This window comes from Pterocles gutturalis, unplaced genomic scaffold, assembly GCF_000699245.1.
Source record: "Pterocles gutturalis isolate BGI_N339 unplaced genomic scaffold, ASM69924v1 scaffold4505, whole genome shotgun sequence".
Taxonomy (NCBI): Eukaryota; Metazoa; Chordata; class Aves; order Pterocliformes; family Pteroclidae; genus Pterocles; species Pterocles gutturalis.
The window spans coordinates 73,490-94,540 of record NW_010138027.1 but is presented as its reverse complement, the minus strand read 5'-3'; the positions used below and the strand labels follow the sequence as shown (position 1 = coordinate 94,540).

Sequence of the window (21,051 nt, the reverse complement as noted above, 5' to 3'; positions counted from 1 at the left end):
TCTAAGGCATCATCTTGTCCCACTCTCTCCCTCCCCTCTCATACCTGCAGATAAGCACCAACTTTGCCTCTAAATTAAATCTAGCCAAAAAAGGAAAACAAAGCAGCTCCATAGTACTGACAATCATAATCCTTAAAACAATATCGACCTCTTATTCCAGAAAATTTCTATCTCTGGAGCCGGTGTTTATCAGATTTAATTTAGTTATTGAAGTGTCTAAACCAGAACCTAGGCTGCATCTTTGGTCCATGGAGAGAGAGAGAGAGGGAAAGTGGCAGAGCCACAACCGACCTAACGGACATCTCCGTCTGTTTGCTCTTCAGGGCGCTCACCAAGTCACTGCCAGAATGTATATGTGCAGTGCTGTGTGTATTCCCAGCCTGCCTGCCTGCTCATGTTTCTCACCTAGCCCCAAAGCCCAGGGAAAGCCAGTTGCTCCAAAGCATTCCTGAGATGGAGTAAGAGGCTGCACAAACAAGCGCTGCCAAGGAATCTTCTGATTGTGTTTAAAGGTCAGGCCAAGGCGCTTCCTGTATTTTTGCAGACACACGGTGGTCCTGAGAGATAGCTTGATCTTTCTGCCGATGTGATAAACCCTTAGAAATACAGAACTCCACAAGTACACCATTTCCTTCCTCCACACACAACCTTTTGTTGCTAAGTTTTTAGTACAATAGCGAGCCTGGGCTCTGAAAATACCGATGTGAGCGTGTTCAACCACCGCAGAGCCGTTCCCTTTGTGTATTCAACCATAGTTGCTCCATTTAGTCATAAAAGCGAGTGTTTTGTTGCTTATCTCTATTGTTTTTCACTTTAGTGCTATCCAGATTCATTCTGGCCGTGCATCACCAATAGAAATATCAAATATTTTATTTTAATAGAGCGTGCCTGCCCAGCTGCCAGTAATAGGAAAATCTGAAGACTGAGATTGCACAAAAACCTCTAAAGGCAGAATCTGAAGGTTATCAGAGTGCAAAGACATCTCTGATAGCAAAAGTTGGCCAGCAGGGTCCTTGGTGACAAAAATGCTTTTGGAAACAACCAAAGATTTAAGAAACATCTGCTTCTGTCCAACTGAGATGGGAGGTGATCAGCAGCATCCACAGCTCAGGTCCTTTCTGTCGCCTTTTGTCCTTCAGGGTGCTTGCTGATATTAATCTTTGCTAATATTTAGCTTTAGACAGAATTTGCCACCCACCACAGTATGCATTCCCATACTCCTGGGAGTAAAGAGATCTCACACCAGTGTGCCAGACAGCCTCAGACTGGCGGGGCACTTCCCAGGAGCTTTTAGAATTTTTATAAGTTCTTAATAGTTTTCATTCCTCAGTTAAGGAACAAGTAGTAACATCCAGATTGGGGCAGCCCATCTGTACCCCCCCAGATCAGCCTGATTTTGCCACGTTGGAAGCTTTCGGGGTGTGAATAAGGGGATCTCCCCTCCAAACCCAAGTTTCTGGGACACAGTGAGGGAAAATAAACAAGGAATTTGACAGTACTAACGCTACTTTTTGCTTTTCCCAGGAGGACAAGGCAGACGGAATTCAAGTATTTCAGGCTTAAATCAGAAAGTTTACCAAACAGATGGTTGAGATCACATGGTTGTGAGCTGGGAGTCAACAGGGATAGCAGAAAACCTCCTCTGCATCAAAGTTCAGAACTCAAACCTCACCAGCAAACCCAGCTCCCGTTGAAATCAGCGGTAACTTAGCCATCAGTTTCTAGTGATCTGGTATTTACCCAGAATTTCTGCTCTACTCCCCAAGTTCAAATGCTGAACGAGATCTAGCTTAAATGCACCAAACTAAAATTAGCTTTACATGTCACCTTCTATAAATAGATTGTATATTGAGTGGAATCAGTGATGGTTTTACAGCCTCTGAGCTCCAGCTCCTTTAGCTGTAGACCTAAAAATTGTATTTCAACCCTGAGGATGAATTTCTGAACAACTGTGGATGTCTAACATGCCCCTATTGCAAGGGAGAGGGATTTCCTCATTGCAGGACCTTCCCGTTAGTGAAGAGAAGGAAGTATGTCTCACACTACCGCCCAACAAGCGTACTCCGGTCCTAATGAGACATGAACTACATGGGAAATTTGCCGTAACTTCTGTTGGTGTAAATATTTGATGTGAAGCTGCACTTATCCGGTAATATTTCATATGCTTTCTTACTGTTCCCAGTGACAGTAAATGACTGCACCTGAAGCTTTGTAACAAAAGCACTGATGAACCCAGCTGCTGTTTCCCACCCCCGGTGTCAGAAGAAAAGAGCTATCGGTTTGTAAACGCTGGGTTCAAGGAGCCAGCATCACTTTATTACGCTACTACAATAACAGAGGCTTTTTACAGGCTGCCGTGCTGATACAGTATTTTTCATGACCTTTGTGAAATTAGTTTGTTAGGCTTCAACCCGCTCCCTAACAAAGTCGGTTCTCCCACATCAAGCTGAGTGTTGCTGCATTTGGTGTTAATTAGAGCTGCAGTCCAGAGGCACATCAGGGGCTGGGCTTCATAAATTCACTTCAAAGACCCTATTTGTATACTTTCGCACAATACCTGGCATAACATAACTATTATGATTTTCATCTGTAAAAGCAGAACTCGATGCAAATAAAGCTCAGACTTTTCTATCATATTAGAAAAGAATTAAGAGACCTTCAATGAAGGTCATACAAAGATTGACACATAACAGATAACTTCACTTGTGTCTTTTGACTTTTTCACCTGCAGAGGTAAAAATCCCTGCACATAAAGCTCAGATTCTTCTATTATATGAGAAGAGAATTAAAGACCCTTGGCAAAATCCATCTCTTCAGACTCCAAGAGTAGCAAATAAACCCTGATAGTAAACCCACCAAAAAAAAAAAACCCAAGAAAGAAAAGCAGCTTTGGGGTCACCACAGCAATACCCCTCCTCAGCTGGGCACCTTTGCTGCCCTAACGGGACCCAGCTGTGCAGGCAGGTGTGGCAGCGATTGCAGGAGTGGTTGCAGCGGAGCAGCCTCCTCAGTATAAATAGGGGCAGCAAAGCAGCAAGAAGGTTCTTTTAGGCAGGAGAAGTTTCTTGAGAGAGGAGGACCGGGCTGCTCCTTATCTAGGAGCGGGCAGAAAAAGGATTCAGAAATGTATTTTTTTGTTTTAATTTGTAGTTGCTGAAGGAGGAGGACTGACCCAGGGAGTCTGGCAGTTTGATGCACAGCTATTTCAACACAAGAGCTCGCTTCTTCCTTTCCAGGAACTGCTGCAAACTTGTTATTTGCTTTGGCTTTTCCTTCACTTGCTGTCTCCTGGAGCTGTAAAGTCTGATGTTGGGTCTACTTTACCTTCCCTGCTGCTGTAAAGCCCCGTGCACGAGCCAAAAGGAGTCGCCTGTGCTGGCGTGTCCTGTGTGGGGAAGAACAGCATCTCCAGCTCCCGGGGGAGCACAACGTGTGTTTGCAAAGTGTCTGTGCGGTGCTGTGAGTGTCGATAGACGGTACCTGCAATAACCTGAACCCCACCCCACAAGACCTGTGGGGCTAATATTCCACAGTGTTAAGTTAAAACAAATAAAAGGGGTTTCTGTTTAGGGTGGATGGTACTGGGAAGGGTTTGAAATTTCCCCTAAAGCTCCAATTTTTGAGGCTCAGGGCTGCTATGGAGTTGAACAGCAGAAGTCCAAGCGTCCCAGCTCTGTGGACAGAGGGGTATGGGAAACCCCGACCTTGCTGGGGGTGGGAATTTGGGGAGAGGAGGGGTCTGGCTGGAGTTGGACATGTGTGGAAACCCACAAGGCTCTGGACTGGGGGGTCTGCCCTCTGTTTTGGAGGAGTAGCCCTGATGAACAGGTTAAGGATGCTCTGGTGGTTGGTTTTACTGCTATAATGGTTTTACACACACTGCTGTGGGCGCAGTGAATCCTTTGTGTGAGTGTCAGTGGGCTCTGAAGTTTGCCAGGAATGCTTCCAAATCGGAGGGGGGCTTCAGCTGAGCAGACACTTTTGGGCACTGTTGCAAAACTAACATGGAGCTAGAGCTGAAAGCTTTCCCAAGGTGGCCTCTGTTGGTGCTTTTTTTTTTAACATCTGGGGAAACTGAGGCTCTGAGCAGGGAGCAGTGACTTGCTCGAAGTTACAGCTGGAATATAGGTCTCCCCAGACCCACCCCACCTACTGCAGACTCTGTTAAGGGTGCTTTAGATGCCACTGCAGAAGTGATGTTTACAGCCCCCAACCCTCCAGTTACAGATCACCTCTGCATTCATTGCAGTGAATTAAAGTCTCCCAACACTTCTGTGAAGTAGCTAAATATATCCAGCTAGCAGAACTCATGCCAAAAATAAGTCACTAAATGCATTCAACTTTGTGTAATAAAATAAGGAACAGTCCCAATAAATTCTTGCTTTGTGCTTTCAAGATTTGCCATAGCTTGCACTGCCAATGCAAAGTTTAGGGTTTGCTGCCTGCACGGGGACCGGAGCTGGCTGCTGGGTTGATCTGGAGGTAAGGGATGCCACCCAGCGGCAGCGGGACAGAAAACACATCAGGGATGGCTCCGAGCTCTCTGACAGCACCCCAGCGTGGTCTCTAGCATCCCAGCCTGCCTTTGCGGTGGGTTGTCATAACAGAACAATGCCGTAACTTGGTCTCCGCAGAGCTTGCGTGGAGCGCGCTCACCCGGGAGAGCCAGGGCTTCAATACTTTCCGTGCTGAAATTTGGCTAGCAGCGTGCAAATTGAGATGCCAAGCGCGATTGTCTCATTTCCAGCCTCTCCTTGCTCATCCAGCTCCCTTGAGCAGGGAGAATTTATGTCTGTCTTGCGCAGCAGTGAGTTTGTTCAACTCGTAAGCTTCCCAGGGCAGATGCTTCTACCGCAGGAATGTCAACTTGGCCTCAGGAAACATCTTGTGTATTCTAGCAGCTGCGGGGAGAGGGCTGCAGCCTTCCTCGCTCCTCTTCCGCTGACATTGTCGCAGGGTTATGTGTGATTTAGGGCCAGCAATGGTGTTGTCGCGGGGGTTCCCCAGGCCTACTGCCCCAGAAGCTGCAGGCACAGATTCACCAGAGGGTTTAGGAACTTGCTCAGCTTCCCCCCGTCCCCGCCGCCGCAGGGCTCTGTTCACATCCCCTGTGTTGTGCTGCGGTTGCTCCCTGCTTGTGGGGAACAGGAATTGGGACAGTTCAAGGCAGGGGTGAATTGAAGGGGGCAAAATAAAAGGAAAGGGGAAATAAAGGCTCTTCCCAGCTGAATTCATGTGAGTCTAACCACATCAGTTTGCTGCCTGGGGAGAAGAAAGAGGATGTGACACCTCTGCTGCTCTCGCTTGTGTCAGGGCTTTGCACACTGCTGACTTGTTTATGGATGAGTAGCTGAGTTTACAAGGAAGCGTGTACGTGCAGAAGTTATCCAGTGAGCTGATTAGCAGTGGTCTGCCACATTCCAGCAATGCAAGTCGGTATCTAAATGGTTTGCAATGGTTTGCTTTTTCAGTTATTATTTAGGGGTCTCTCTTCACCAGTTACTACCAAAGAGTATGTGGAGACAGCTAACTAGCGCATGTCAGTTCACTAAAAGCAGTTATTTTAATTCACGGCCCTTTCTCCAGCAGACAGCAGGATGCCTTATTCATTTGCCAGCAGGAGGGTAAATCTATTTCAAAATGATTGAAATATTATGCACAGCTTGAATGAATGTTTAAAATAAATACAGTAGAAGAAACATGTTGTTTGTGGAATGAGAAGATAAATTAAGTTTGGTGCAGACACATTATTCCCAAGCCTAGCTGCTTGGCTAACACTTTCACAGCTAAATCCTTTAGGCATTAATCCTGCAATAAGTACAGGGTCTGATTTCTTCTCCTGAAGAGATAAGGACTTTCTCCGCAGCCCTTTGCTTTGCGTTGGCTAGGCTGTGGCCTCCACTGCACGTTCCACTTTGTGGAAAGGTGTAAGTGTTGCTGCAACACTATGGGCAGCCTGCAGACTGGATGGATGAGAGAACCATAAGGCTTGAGCAAGGAGTGCTGTAGAGAAGGAAAAATGAAACAGTCACGGGTGAAGAAACCAGTCTTTGTTTCCCAGTATCGGGTCTGTGGTTCCCTCCAGCCACTTCTGCTCAGCAAGATTAAATTTATTTTCATCCTCTTAACTGAATTTTCTTTTAATGGCAGTAGGGGTGACATCCCCCAAAATAGATTTCCTATGGAGTTTGTCCTGAGTGGCACTGTGTGCGGCATGTCTCCCGATAACCCTTTTTCCCTGCCCTGGGACATTATCTCTCCGGTGACAAACAGCCCTCTCCGGACAGAAAAAGGAAATTCCACTCATTGTTCTCCTGCTGCTGGGCTCTGACTACGGCGCTCTATCTGCTGCTTGGTGCACCGCTGGCAGGCGGGGACTGGCAGGCGTTTCCTGAAGTGACAATCAGCGGGAGGCTCACGGGAGGAGGGTTTCATTCCTAGATTCCCATTTAGCCCCCAGTATGATAGTCCTCTAAGCTTGACAGCTCAGCCATGGCCCTGACAATTTTGGATATGTCCCCCTCGTATCTCCTCTGTTCATGCAGTAGCGAGCCCTCCCTCTGTAATACCAAAACGTGCACGAGAATCCCAGCACCCTTCCCTTGCCATATAGCTTTGGAGGCAGGTGTAAGTGCTGGAATAGGCTGAACAACAGGCAGTCCTTCTTGCAGTGAGATCAAGTATCTTCTGTTATAGTCCTGGTGGTGCTTAGTGCTTCTAGACGTGGGATAACGCTGCCTCACGCTTCTGCGGTAGAGACCCAGGGCAAAAGGTTAAAAACCTGTATCATGAAGAACTTGGAGCCTGAGGATTTGGAGATGGCTTTCCAAGGGCAGTGCCTGAAAGTGCGTTCTTTAGGGATCCCTTAAGATTTGGAGGATGTACACCCTGGACAGGCACTGGAGTGGTATTTGATCATTATTCTTTTTCCCCTGGCATTAACATCCCAAACCAACTAGAATCTTTCCTGTCGCCTCCTTGCAGAGGTGGGTTGGACCTTTTAAAAGATGTGTAGGGACGTGGTTTGGTGGTGGACTTGGCAGTGTTAGGGTTATGGTTGGATTTGATGATCTTAAAAGTCTTTTCCAACCTAAACCATTCTGTGATGCATTTCAGTTCACCGCTCCCTCCTAGATTTCTGTGGATGGCCACTAACTTGCTGCTGGTGCTTTGGTGTGACGTTCAAAACGGACAATAATAAAACCCTCCTTCCACACAGACAATCTGAGATGCACTAATGGTTGGAGGGGCTCAGATGCTGTGCTGATTGGGACCGTAAAAATATTTTTGCGGTTGGCAATGTTTTATAAGGTTGTAAAAACAGTGCACTTAAGATATTGGGCAATATTTGTGCATTGCCTTCAAGCTTTCCTCTGGCAGCTCCAGCATTCCTTAGTTCTACCCATAGTGCACCAATTTTTAGGTTTTTTTTTTCCATCTAGAAGTGAAAGAAGACATTCACAGGGGTGTATTGAAGAGAGGAAAGATTGAGACAGTTGAGAATTCGCTTTTAAAGTGCTTTAGTGACATAATTGTTCATAACATTGTTCTTTGTACAGCATAAGTACTTTAGTATGTATCTCGGATTTGCCATCTGTAACATGCGATGTAAGGTGATCTGTTCCGAACCAGCAAAGCTGATGCTACACTGGGACTCAGACATGAATACTCTTGGTTCCCAGACTTTGATTTCCACAGTCACAGTTATTGTAAAAAAACTTCGCCTTGTGCATCATTTGACCTGCTTAGTTTTCCCCTTCTCTTAAAACCACTCAGTCCAGCAGCTTTTTAAAAGATGCTTCCATTTGATCACAGTGTTGAAAATAGATGAGCTGAATTACATCACTGGGAAGAGTTCCCAAAAAAACCTCTTGGGTTTGCCACTTGAACTCTCAGCAAATAAACTAGTTGGGGGCGGGGAAGCTGTGAGGAAGTGGAAATTCACCAAAAAGTTATTGAAGCTTCTTGTTGCATTTGAAACTTAAATGTCAAAAATCAGCCCCGGAAAGTGTTCACCACTACTTAGCTACCACTGAGCAGAACTGGTTTCCTGTAGGGATGCACATTTTGCTGTGGTGAGATGAACGGTTTGGAACTAAATCTGAAGCCCACTGTTGGTGGGAGGCTCCTGAGCTGTGTTTTTGTTTTAACAAGACCTTTGTGCTTCAAAGGAAAAGATCATCTGTGTTTGCTCTGTGGATTTTTCTGAAGGATACATCTAGAGCTGGGAATTTCCTCTCTTTTCCCAGTGGGTTGCTTTTCTGCCAGGTGTGAAGCAATCAATGTATTCTTCGTCTCCCCACTGTGTCTCACCTTTCTGGATGGCTGTCTTCAGAGGTGTCCTCATTTCACAGTTAGCCAGCTCCTGGGGGAGTGGAGAGAAGAGTATCTGAAGGGTGAGACAGGAATAAGCTGCAAAATTCCTCTTCTCCCACAGTGGGTCTCTGCTTCTCCTTGTTTTTTCACTTTTCCATTTGGCTATTTTTCCCTGAAGGGAATCAAAGGCTTTCACAGGAGAGAAGTTGTATGTTACAGAGTTCTAGATGCAAAGGATGGTCCAAGCTTTGTCTTTTCTAGATTCCTAAGCACGTACCATCCTGCAATGCTCCATTTTGGTAGAGGTACCAGCCTCAAAAAAAAAAAAGAACAAATTGTTCAAAAATGTTCAGAAGTGCTCAAGGGTTCTGGAGCCAGAGGGTCTGTTTTCATAGAAGACTTTGGCAACTAGAAACATATTTTTTGATGTTTTGGCTCCTAAGTCCCTTAGGTTTCTTCAGCTTTGCCTTCTGTCTCCCTTTCCGTGTTGTCATTCTGACAGCTGTGTACATTCAGCATGTCCTAAAGTTTCTCTCCCTGTTTTCAGGCTTTTTAACAGACTTGCATGCCTCTGGGAACTTGTGTGTTGGACATTCCAACAAAGCAGCTTCATAAAATATCCCACAGTTCCAGAAATTCCATGGCACACAGGTGTATAGTGTAGTTAAATAGTGTTCTGGAGATCACTGGTATTCTGTTCCTCTTTGATTTGAGGCTTTTGAGAAGATAAACGAATGTGTGTTTCTTTTTTGTTTTACTAAGTTAATCCTCTCAAGGCTGAATTAATATGAAAAAAGGTACAGTCCCATGAATATCTGGAACTACATTTTTGTGTCACTGGTTTCACAAACTTCTGACAAGACAAAACCAGGATTGTCATAACCCTTCTTCTCTTTGGCTTTAGCTTCTTTCTCATTGTAGAGACACAAGGCACAGTGGGGGGTCTCCACAGCCACTGTCTTGCTGAAGTTCTGGAAGTCCACTCTGTATTTCCCTTCTTTGGTCTTGGACACAATGGGAGCAAAGCGATAACCCCAGAGCACCTCTTCTGGGATGTAGGATGTCCTCACTTGACAGGTAGCGCTGGTGGCTTCTACAGTGCCATCTAAAAACACCACCAATTCAAAATCTTGCTGCAGAATGGTTTCTGCTGCCATGTGGAAGAAGGGGCTGTTCTTATCTATAATATGATAAATAGTTAATGGAGAAATGAAGAAGAGATTCTCATTGCCAGCATCAACTACAAATTCTATGTTGACCTGGTCCAAAATGATTGTTTCTCCTTCTGGGGTGATGGTGGTCTTCAGCAGCTTTCCGTAGATGTGACTCCCAATCAGCAGACTCTTCCTGAGGTTTGCCACCCGAATGAGGAGGCAGAGCTTCCCACCACGTTTGCTGATGACAGCATTCTTGCTGAAGGTGATGGTCTTAGCCCGGTTTTTGGACCTCGAGATCTTGGCCAAGATGGCACCGCACATAAAAGAATTGATGATTACCCCCAGGATAGACTGGAAGATGAGCAGGAAGATGGCAGTGGCACATTGTTCTGTCACGCATCTGAAGCCATAGCCGATGGTGACCTGGGTCTCCAAGGAGAACAAGAAAGCTGAAGTCAGGCCATTGATATTCTCAACACAGGGGGTGTGATTTATGGAAGGACTGAATTCCGGAAGATCTTTGTGTACGTATGCCACAAAGTACCAGAGGAGACCGAATAGAAACCAGCTGCCTAAGAATGCTGAGATGAAGATAGTCATTTTGTATCTCCATTTGAGATCCAGGATAGTTGTCCATATATCGATCAAAAAGACAAACCTTGCCTTTGCTACATTGCCAAACTCTATGTTACACCTTCCATCCTTAGAGACGAGTCTTGCCCTTCGCCGGCTGCGTTCTCTGATGTGGCTGGTAAAGCGCTTCCGGAGGTAGTTGAACATTCCCTCTGCTGATAGTGTTCTGGAGAGGAAGAAATCATAAACATTACGGGTAGCGCAGGTTTCCTTTATACCTGCAGGCGGGAAGTAAATTCTGACAAAGTCTCAAGACACTTGTTTAGGAAAAGTTCTATAATTTGCATATTTTCCTTCAGCTGGTGGGGAAAAGTTCCAGTAAGTAGATGAGGAAACTAACAGATTCTTGCCTAAGGAGCATTCCAACAACAAAAAAATAAAATCGTTTTGGCTTAGTAAATGTTGAGTCAGTCACCTGTTAATATTGCACCTCGCTCAGCTGAATAAGTGGGGACATGTAGAAGCAGGTAACTTATATCTTGGGAAAACTGGTGGGGAGTGGCTGGATTTTGACGTCTTTCTGCCTTTTAGAAGGTGAAGTGGGGCCTGTCTGTGCCAGTGTGTGTGCACGTGTGTCCATCGGCATTCGGAGACCCTGGATGCGATGTGGATAGCGAATTTAGGAAGAAATAAGAGTAGATGCAAGGGCACAGTGAAGCCAGATATGCAGTTATTCTTAGCATACAGATTGGGTTTGAGAGTGTGAATTTCAGACTCTGGCATCACAAAAGCATCTCAAACAGGGCTTTTAGGCGAGAATAAAAGATTAAATTTCAGCAGCAGGAGAATTGGATGATTACTCACCACAAAGGTAATGCTAAGATTCTGAAATCCCTTATTTAAGCAACATATAGCTCTGTGTCCCTGCTAATTTTGTCCTTTTTGTTGTAATGTAGCTTTTCACTGTTTTAAACTTTTGCTGGTGAATTTATTGGGTACAAATGTAGCTGACAAAGGTTAAACTTTAAGCAAGTATCCAAGGAAGGAGGGAGTGAGGTCACTTTCTAAACAATCCTCCAGTTTTATTTTCCTGACGCACTTTGAATATGTTCATGTCAACGCATATTATGAGCAAAAATAAAACAGTCCTGTGCAACACACTGTTCAAAGAAGATTTCCAGTATTTTTAACATCCCTATTGTGCAAAAGCACTCAGTTGGAGCTGTCATGGGCATTCATTTTATCCTTTTGGGCAGCAATGACTGTCATCACCAGAACAGGGTGTGAAATGCCAGGGTGCTGTCCATCGTAAGCTGCGTGTGCGTACCTTTGGCATAGGTGAGCCGCAGCAGATGTGCTCCCGATCCTACTCGATAGATGTGAAAGGGAGAAAGCTGAAGAAATATTCTGGTTTCTAATCTACCCATCTTCTCGTGCTAGGTGTTGTGCTAAATTGCTCCTGCAATTCTGGTAGATCTGATTCAGGCTTCACTGAAACTTCTGTGAATTTGACCAAGGATCTGGACATCCAGTTCAGCAGATAAGAATCACAGAAGAGATGAGAGCAAGCTAATCAGCATGGTCATCAGACTGGAACCTTGAAAACAGATCCCCAACCTAACCATTCTTTTCCTGCCTCTTTAAATCTTACATGCCCTCTTCAGAGGCTGTTTTACAAGCCCTGCTTAAGCTACCCCCAAGTAGATCAAAGAGGGGAAGAATTACACCCTTCTTCAGGCAGGATGACAAAGGAATCCTCCTTCAACAAATCTTTCTTGCTCCCACACACAACTGCAGTGTAGCAGGAGAACAATTCCCTCCTGTATAGGCAAGCGGTGAGTGTATCACAGACTGTCTAGAGGAGATTATATAAAGCGAGTTATATAATACAGCACTTCAAGTCCTTTCCGTTTAAATCAGCGAAGGTAACCCAGCTACGTCTTAGCTAATATTTACCAGGATATGTTTCCTGTTGGGCCCACACGAACACGGTATTGCTGTCTGTCTTGCATGTGAAATTCTGTGTTGCAGGAGTCAGCAAAGTTGCTGCTGTCCCCAGGCGTAATGTATTTCCAGAAGGCACACTGCCTGTATTCCTCAATAATGGGTCACTCACTGATAAAAGCACTCAATGAATAAAGATGATGTGTCAAGGTTAGCTCTGAAAACAAGGAGTTTCCACTTCCAGTCTCGTGTTTCACAGTGATCACTAGAGTAAGCAAAACTTACATTTTCATTCTCAAATTCCTGATCTTTCCTAACTGATCTCTCCCTCCACCCAGAATATTTGCTAAAAGCCCCGAAGGTTAGCTGCTAATGGATGCCTTTTTACCTCCTCCTTTCTCTGCGTTCCTGCAAGTGGGTAACGACCATCACTGCGGCTCCTGATTGCTCCCTACCCGCTGGAGTTCCGCTGCTCACTCACAAACGTGATTGAGTGCTTCTCTTTGCTCTTACTTGCTTTCTGTTGGTTTGTTTGGAAAAATTTTGGCTGTGGGGGATAATGACCAGGAGCTTTAATTGTTCTTTGGGTAAGTCCTTTGCGCAAGGCTGTGTGCGGAGCTCGTTAATCCAGGGAAAGGGCTTTAATCTCAGCCACGCGCAGCACTGGAGATCAGCCACTGAGGGAAGGGGAAGGTGTTTAACCTTTGATGAGGGCTTGACAAGAATCAAGCCCTGTCACCTGCTATTTCACCGAAGTTCTGATATCCAAGGCTTCACAGGTATTTCTGCCCTCGCTGCAATGGATGTACGAGCAAAGTTGGCAGAACCGAATCATTAGGGCGAGACAGCATAAATGAAAAGCAGCCCACTGAACCCACGGCTTTTGTTAGAAATACATCTTTGTTAGGGATTCAGGTGAAGTTCTAAGAAGCTTAGGTAGAAGAAAGGGGGATACAGAGTTAGAGGATTATTTTTTTCAGTCCTGTTCAGATCTTTTCAAAACTCAGATCTTCTTTCAGTTTTTTCTGTGTTTTCTTTTGTTGAACTTTCTCTGAACAAAATATGTGAAATATCCAGTTCCTAATACCTTATAAAATCCTTTTTTATTAGAAAAGCAAACTATAACACTTAGTCTCATGGTGTATTATCTGCTGGCTGCTTTGCTACCGAGACCTTTGGAGAGTATAGCTCATGTGCCCTTCACTAGCTGCCCTGGGTAGAGCAGGAACGTGCCTGTTGTGATGGGGTGACAGCTGCAGCATCCTGTCTTACTGCTTATATCAAAATCAGATTGGAATCAAGGGCTGCCAAAGAGAGCTAGCCCCCTCTATTGAATAAATTATAAGCATAGCAAGAATACGAGCTCGCCTAAAGCAGGCAGTTAGCCCTACGGGTATGTCTAAAAAGAATCTGATTTATGCCATCCTCCATGCCCACCTTCTGATGGACACATTAACAAAGGGACCAGACCTGCTGGTACTGGCAAGCTGACAGAGGCAAGCTTTCTTCTTGAACCTGGTGATGTTGTCATTAAATCCTTATTCCTGATAGCAAATCTGAGCACTGAACGCGGGGGCTATGCCTCCCAAGTGCTGACTGAAGTGCCAGTTCCATGTGGGAAATATCCTTCAATCTGTCTCAGCGTGCTCATCTGGGAATCTTGTCGCGTCTCTGGTCCAAGTGACTATAATTTTGCCAGCCCAAACTCCAAATGGAATTTCTAATGGTACAAGAATGGATCTCGTCCCCTGCCTTGCCCCCTCTCCTGCGGAGCAGAGTTGCTGTAAGGTGTTAAAGCACTGCCCTTTTCCATCGCAGTGATGGCCACTCTTCAGCAGGGGAGGCAAAGCGGTACCTGCCGACCTCTGGGTTGTGCATCAATTTGAATTCCACTCTAAATACGGTTATATTTCATCTCAGATTTGCGGTAAACACACGTAAACTAATTCCAGGAATGGACTGTATCTCCCATAGCACCTTCTGCTGTGACAATTCCCATGCAGCAGATGAGCCATTCACCTTCAGGGTGCATTGGGAGATACGCGTTCATGCTGGGTATCTTGCCTCTGGAGAACAGAGAACTGGGAGCTAAGCTGCCTTTACTATACAGCAGGATTTCCCAACAGAACTATTTCTATTTTCAGACAATTTGGTTTCCACTGAATATATTAAATTTTCAATAGAAAGTAGCTCACATGGAGAAATTATTTCTCAAGAAAATTGTCTTTGGTCAAAAAAGCCTCAAAATAATTCTCATTGCATTGGACTTGTGTGTGATGTGTTGTGGCTGCAAGAGAAAAAAAAAAAAAAAACAGGGATTTAACTCCTGTTATACTAGTTTTGTATTCTACTTTAAGAGAATTAATTTTGATTTACTGAGAAGTCTTGAAAATAAAATAATTTTGCTTTTTGTTGAAGCTTTCTAAAGGAGAAAGGCAGGATTTGTCTGGTTACTTTCTATTGCCAGAAGAAGGCATTGCACTCTAAACGTGCGAGAAGGGCAGAGTGTACTAAGTTCTCACCTGTATGACCGAGAGCAGAAGCTGTCTGTGCCAAAGAACTACGTTGCAGTCAGATGTGGGCTGGGGAGGCAATACTGCATAAACACCGACCATAAAAGTCCCAGGGAAAATGGCCAGAGTCATGTGAGCCAGTTCTGCACGGTCTCTCATTTTGTTGTTCTTTGCTGAAGTATTTAAGGGGTTGAATCATTAACTCACTTTTTTTTTTTCCCCTACAGATTGGCAATGTCAAGTCGCAGTCACCAGCGCGGTGTGGCGAAAGGGCTTTCTGCAGGAGCCCTAAGGCTGAGAGGCAGCTGACTCGGGCATCGGCCACGCAGCTCGAAGAAAGCCACTCCCGGAGGCAAAACCACCCGTGAACACTGACAGTCCTGACCCTGCTGCGGCGTCTGATCTCAAAGTATCTCAGTGCTCAGCATTACTTTGTCATATAAAAGCTTCCGTTCATTTCTTTCCAAAGTGTCGGTACATTTAAACTGATGGCGGCTTCATACCCCCCCAAAATGACCCAGCTCAGGCATGGGGAGGGTTGCTGACAGAGAACATTGAGCACTGTTGCAGCAGGTTTCAGTGTGGTTGGAAGAAGGTTCTTGCTTACTCAGCGCACAAGAAAAGCATGCAGTTGCTCTCTCTGCGCTCTGTGCAGTGCTAGAGGAACAAAAGCAAGAGAGCAAATGTTGCTGTGATATCAAGTCTTCTCCCAGCAGTTCACATCACAGGGAATTGCCAATTCCACCTCCAGAGGAGGGATGCAGTAAAAGAATACCCGAAACAGACTATAACAGCCGTGCTAGCCCTGCTGTGTCAGCCTTGAGACAGGATTTGATTTACTACTTCTCGGGTCCATAGTACTCCCTCTGTGTGATGCTGAGGAAAATGAGGGAAAGGCAGATGAGCACCTAACCCGGATGAGAGGGCAGCAGGAAGAGTTCTTTTGAATTCTGCCACTGTGGTTTTATGATATAGACTGTATACAGCTCGTTGGTGCTCTGCCCTGATGCTTGTAGCTCGTGGCATGAATTGCACGGTGCAGGAGCATTGCTCTGCTGCAATTTTCACCTGCTTGTAGCACCAGGGTAAACAGTGCAGTGAGGGGTTATCCTAGTCAGCACTTGGGGAACATTTTCATGTAGTGTTAACAGCGCTGTCCCACTGCAGTCCCTACCTTCAGCGAGGCTGTAATTTCCCAGGCTTTTGTTGGTTATCAAGGTGACTTTGACTTCTAAACTGGCAAAAACCCACTGTGCTCTGCTGGTTTGTTGCCAACAAGCCAACCACAGCAGTGTGGGTAGGACTATCGCATCGGTCTCGATAAGACAGATTTGAATCCCTGCTTTGCCAGGTTCCCACTGGGAACCCCAGCCCTGAGTGTTTCTCAGATAGGGTTGTAAGAGAAAAGAACTGGAGATGTACCAGATGATATGATAGATGGTAGCTGAGCTCTGCAGCAGCCTGCAGCTTCACCTGAAGTGGTTCAGGATGTGAACAGGAGACAGACTCATCGGTCTGGAAAAGGCAGATGTTGAGCTGTAGCCCTCACTCTGTGATCTCAGCCTGTTTCCATTGCTTTCCAACTCCTGTTCCCTGTCTGCGATGGAAATAGGAATAATTCCACTATTTACATGCGACTGTGAGGCTATTTTAATGTTGATAATGGTTTTTCGTGATGTAGAGTATTATTTTATTACAAAGCAACTTTTGAACTGCCCTGTTAGAGCAGCATGTTACTTCAGTAGTAACTGAAATGATCTCTGAACAGAGCTGCCACTTATAAAATATTCCAAGATCTTTCAGGAGCGATGGTATGTTATAAATAGAAACCATTGCTATTTTTTTTTCTCTCTATAGAAGGCAGTTCTTTCATACTTTATTGCCCTCTTAAGGTAAACAGAGAACAAAGTGAGGAAGGCTTCCTCTCGGGATGAAGGCGTGTGTAGCTCTCTCCTAGGCTAGTTTATAGCACTGAGCTGTGGGTAAAGTAGTTTTCCACCTGTGCATGTCTCGGTTGCCAGAGATTAAAGGCATGTGACATTGCAGGGTAAGTTCTGTACTGCCTATGACTTAGCACTTCTCATTCCCCTTCCTTTCATAACCTGTACTCATCAGTTAATCCCACATATATAGGTTATAGAGGTCTTTTTCTACTCTTAGTTCTTTTGCTACTTTTCTATTTGCTGGAAGGTAGACCGGCACTTGCTTGCTGATGCCGTGCGTTTAATCAGCTGAGGTTCAACAAGAAGAGTATCAGACACCGGTGGTTGGGAGATTTCATCCTATAGTGTCTGATCACAACTGCTGGCAGCACTGCAGACTTTGATTGACAGATTTTCTCCTACCTCTGGTTCCTGAAGCTTGGTTTCTGTGGTGTTCAACCAAGCAGTCTAATACATCTTGTCCCATTACAGTCTCGTCTCAACAGTTTCCTTCCCTCTGCTCTCCTCGGCTGCTGCATCGTGATGTGGGTAACAGCCAGCATTCCAGTGCCTTTTGCAGGGATGTGCAGCAGAGCCTGCAGCCCCTGCCATGGCTTCTAGAGTCAGTTTGTGGTTCCAAGACCTGGGTTGTGAAAAAAGCCCAATTCCAGCGATTTCCAGCTGAAGCCAGAGGTATTAAAGGCATTTGGTGCTCTTTCTTACAAGGTCTGACGAAGCAAATTTTGTCTGTCTGAATTAGTCTGCTTGCGCCTGGTAGGTTGGTTAAAATGTTCCTGGGATTTATCACAGCTGAATGCCATGAAAGCTAAACACATTTCAGGAGCAAATCTTCAGGATCAAATCTCAGCAGGCAGCTATTTGCCTAATGTCCTACTTTTTCCACATCTCCCGCAGAAAGCAAATAGCTCTTAGTTACATGAGTACCTGAGCATTCCCTGAAATACTGAAACTCAAAATTGCCCCTTTTAAGGGTAATTTCTGCTTTCAGGGGCATGCGCAGTGCCCTTTCAAGGTACTGGGGAACACCAGCTGCAAATGGAAAGCCAGGAACAGAGTCTGCTATCACTGGTGTATGCAGTATTTCACCAGCAGAGCTTTTTTATTCAATCCTTCAGTTACTTTTGTGTTCCTAATTATTTATATAAGTGTAATTGACTTGCAAGACATTCTTGGCTTTGAGTGTGCACCGAGTGAATTATTGACCCATCACATGGGCCACTGATGTGAAGAGATGTATGAACAAACTGGGTGCAAAATAGCTACTTTGCATTCTTAATAGCAAATGTAAGCCATTAATAACTTTGCTGCTTGATGCACTCAGAGCCTGCACAATTTTAGCATGACATGCATATGGCTGAGTTCATCCTCAGTGTAATTTGAAATTCATTGGGCATGGCCTTCATCTCCTTCTGCTACTTCAAAATCTCTCCTGCGCTGAGATGTGATATGCTAATTCCAGAGTTTATGGCTGACTTGAGATGTTACATTTGAAAAATCAAATCCAATTAAATCAACTTATTACCAAGGTCAGAGACCAGTATTCAGCACATTCTGTTCCTCGCTATTTTGCAGCAAAGAGTAAACTTAGTGAGCAGATTGTGTCTCGACCCATCAACTAATCTGCCCTAATAAGAAGGTTTGGGGCTGCAGGACCTAGGAAGCAGAGCTGAGTGGTTAAGCATTCCCCAGAGTCCAAATATCTGGGCTCAGTTCCTGCCTTTTTGCCTTTTTTTTTTTTGTGTGTGTACTACGGGACAAGTGTTCTCCCTTTTGTGTCTGTTTCCCCACCTACTCATAAGATGGAAGTGAAGCCAGGGTGTTGTATGGATAAACTCAGTGATCACAAAAAGCTTTGAGACCTCGTGAATGTGCTGCTGTGGACGGGCAACACAGCTTCAGCTTACTGCAGTCAGGATGTTAACGGAGCTCAGATTTTGGGAGAATAGACATGAGAGCTGCCCAATTGCTATGCTGGCAGAAACTTGTTCATTATCTAAGAAGAAGAAAAGCTTCTGCGTGCATGATATCTTAATATTAGCATGTAATGCATTTCCTGCAGGAGGTCCTTATGTTCCAGACAAAAACAGAAAAGTGAGAAGAATGTTGCGTTCTTAGATACCCAAATAGCCTACTGTCTCATTCCCAGTGGAAAATAGAGTTGAGCCTGCACAGGCATCTTGCATCTTTCCCATTCATTTAGGAGCTTAAGTCTTGCTGGAATTATTTTCTATGGCATCAATTCATTCCACCAACCTGGGGGAACTTGCTGAAGTGCCACGTTAGTAGCTCAGGTGTCTCGGAGTGCCTCTCAGATGTCAGAAATGGGTGTCTCAAGGTGAATTGCTTCCATCCAATTACTCCTCTCGAAATTACCTGTATCTTCAGCTACACAGGCAGCTCTAGGTACCAAGACTCCCATTTTGAGAGAGGTTTCTGCTTCTGTGAGGTGCCCGATTTGAACCTTGGACTGAATTACTCCACAAAGTACCTCCGATATTAAAAAGCTTTTAAAAATCTTGTATCGGTTGCTCTAGTTCATGCAGAATTCAATTATGTAGCAGACCTCGGGATGTGATTTGAGATTTCCAGAGTCCTAGAGAAGCAGCGTAAACTCCCTGAAGGATTTACTGTCACTTCACTTTACCCCTCAAAATGTTCGAAGAGACCAGGCAGGTAATTTCAGAGAGAGACACTGGAGTTAGTGTACATGAGGACTGGGGGGGCTGTTCTTCATGACATCTCATCTCACCTGCCTACCACCAGGTTGTGTGAGCAATCAAGGTGACAAGATTAGCCCTTACCTCCAAATTTTAGATGAATAAAGGAAGTGAGATTAACTGCCTTGTTTTATCTCTTGATATTAGCAAACACTCACGGACAGGGTGGCCTTTCAGATCCCAGTAGCTGCATCTATGGTGCAAGTGGCACTTGTATAACTGCTTGTTTTCCTCTTTGGGACAGAAATTCCTAGGGCTCCAAACAACATCTTGCTGTTTGTTGCCTGTTCCACGGCTGATCTGTGCACATTTCTCCCTACAGCACAGAATGTCATTGAGAGGCTTGATTAAAGTATAAGCCAACTTAAATTATTTTGCATTTTTCATGGAATACTGCAGAGAAAGCATGTTCACATGTCAAAGCCCTGCGTTATGAAATCAAGAAATGAACAAAACCAGCTTACCTCTGTGAGCACTCAGGATGGAATGTGCAAACGCATCAGCCACCCACCGCCTGAAGGTGGTCCAGGGTACCTGTTCCGTAGAAAAGACTCGTGAAGACAGGGTGGGCTAACAAAAAACTCTGAATCTTGACTATAAAGCTCCTTCTCCAGTGTGCAGGCTGGACTATAGTGCTGCTGAGGGAGTAGACAACTGGCAGTTCTGTAGCACTTCACTTGGAAGGTAAAGCTACATTCCTGTGCAAACTCTCCTCGTTCCCACTCTAATTGAGACTTGAGGATGCACCATCGTTACGGGGTGTTAAGGTGAGCTGCTGATTACAGCTGAAATGGCAGAGTAGCTTTCAGGTGCAGGATGCTCTGAACTTTCACCATGACCACCCTCCTTCCAGAACCACCCAGTTACCCCAGAATCTCACGGCTTACCAGCTATAGGGCTGGGTCCACAGAACGTCTGCCAAGAAACGTGAATTCCCAGGGCTGCTCTCTGTTACATTTCTCCTGAAACAGTGAAGGACAAACAATCTGTACAGAGCTGGAAACCAGCAAGAAACTCAGTGGGGGAAAAAGAAATGAGGCATGAGAGCGTCTTTCCACCACCTGTCTCACCACCTCCCAGCCCCCCGTCTCCTTCCCACCCGAATACAAATCCACGATTAAGACTTAGTGCCCTTTGCCCTCATCCTTCCCCATGCCACACATTGCTCCTACTAAATAGGGCTGTGTTTCCGAGTCCTCACACGCTCCCCCCAGCTGCTTGCTCTCTCTTCAACCTGAGAGCCCAGCCCAAGAGTCCGATGCCCTCTGCTCATCTATCTGAAGTACACCCCTCCTCACCCGCCTTGTTCAGCTCCCCTCTCAGTGAGGAGCACAGCAAAGCAGGGGCAGGATCTGGCAGCAAATTACATCTAATCAGATGGACTGGCATGTGCCGAGGCTCTTATGCAAAGGTGTCTATAAGACCGCATAGAAAGAGAGTGTGCTTGCTGCTGCTGACACTGCCCGGCACGAGCCGAGGGTTTTGGTAATGCACGGACCACTGCGCAGAAGCCTCTGGTGTGATTAGGTGTTAGCCAAAAGGGTCAGTCCCTGGGCACTGGTGTATCTGCAGGAAAGCTGAGCTGGTCAGCCACTGTGCTATGTACGTGTAACGCTAGGTAGCGGTTAGCTGGTGACCAAAACTCTCTTACGCTACACCTTACTGGGCTTTTTAAACAGAATTTAAGAAAAGGGTGGCAGTTACTAGATAAGCACCTATGTAAAAAGGCTGTGGTATAGGAAACAGAGGCAATCAGTACAGAAGGGGCACCTGTTACTGCCTGATAATTCAAACCATTAGTTTGTTGTTTTCATAATTTGATTCCGGAATGGAGATTTTCCTCCTCTTGTGCAGTGAAGTTGCATCATGCAGAAAATTGGTTTGTTTA

At 45.3% G+C, this 21,051-nt stretch overlaps 1 protein-coding gene across 2 annotated transcripts; it reads right to left on the bottom strand.

The window, feature by feature from the left end:
• Window positions 1-9,137: 9,137 nt before the first annotated feature.
• On the bottom strand, window positions 9,138-18,642 carry KCNJ1 (potassium inwardly-rectifying channel, subfamily J, member 1). Of its 2 annotated transcripts, XM_010082809.1 has the most exons (3): window positions 18,608-18,642; window positions 17,764-17,780; window positions 9,138-10,261 (listed from the first exon to the last, which is right to left on the bottom strand). In XM_010082809.1, the coding sequence occupies exons 1-3, from the start codon at window positions 18,640-18,642 to the stop codon at window positions 9,138-9,140; spliced, it is 1,176 nt and encodes a 391-aa protein (XP_010081111.1). The 2 variants fall into 2 exon arrangements, with proteins under 2 accessions (XP_010081111.1, XP_010081112.1); XM_010082810.1 differs by lacking the exons at window positions 17,764-17,780; window positions 18,608-18,642 and adding an exon at window positions 16,241-16,272 and having other exon boundaries at window positions 9,138-10,272.
• Between the last annotated feature and the right edge of the window lie 2,409 nt (window positions 18,643-21,051).

Bases quoted from the DNA above. Each gene is read 5' to 3' on its own strand.
- KCNJ1 (XM_010082809.1), bottom strand. From the start codon at position 18,642: ATGAATGGGAAAGATGCAAGATGCCTGTGCAGGCT.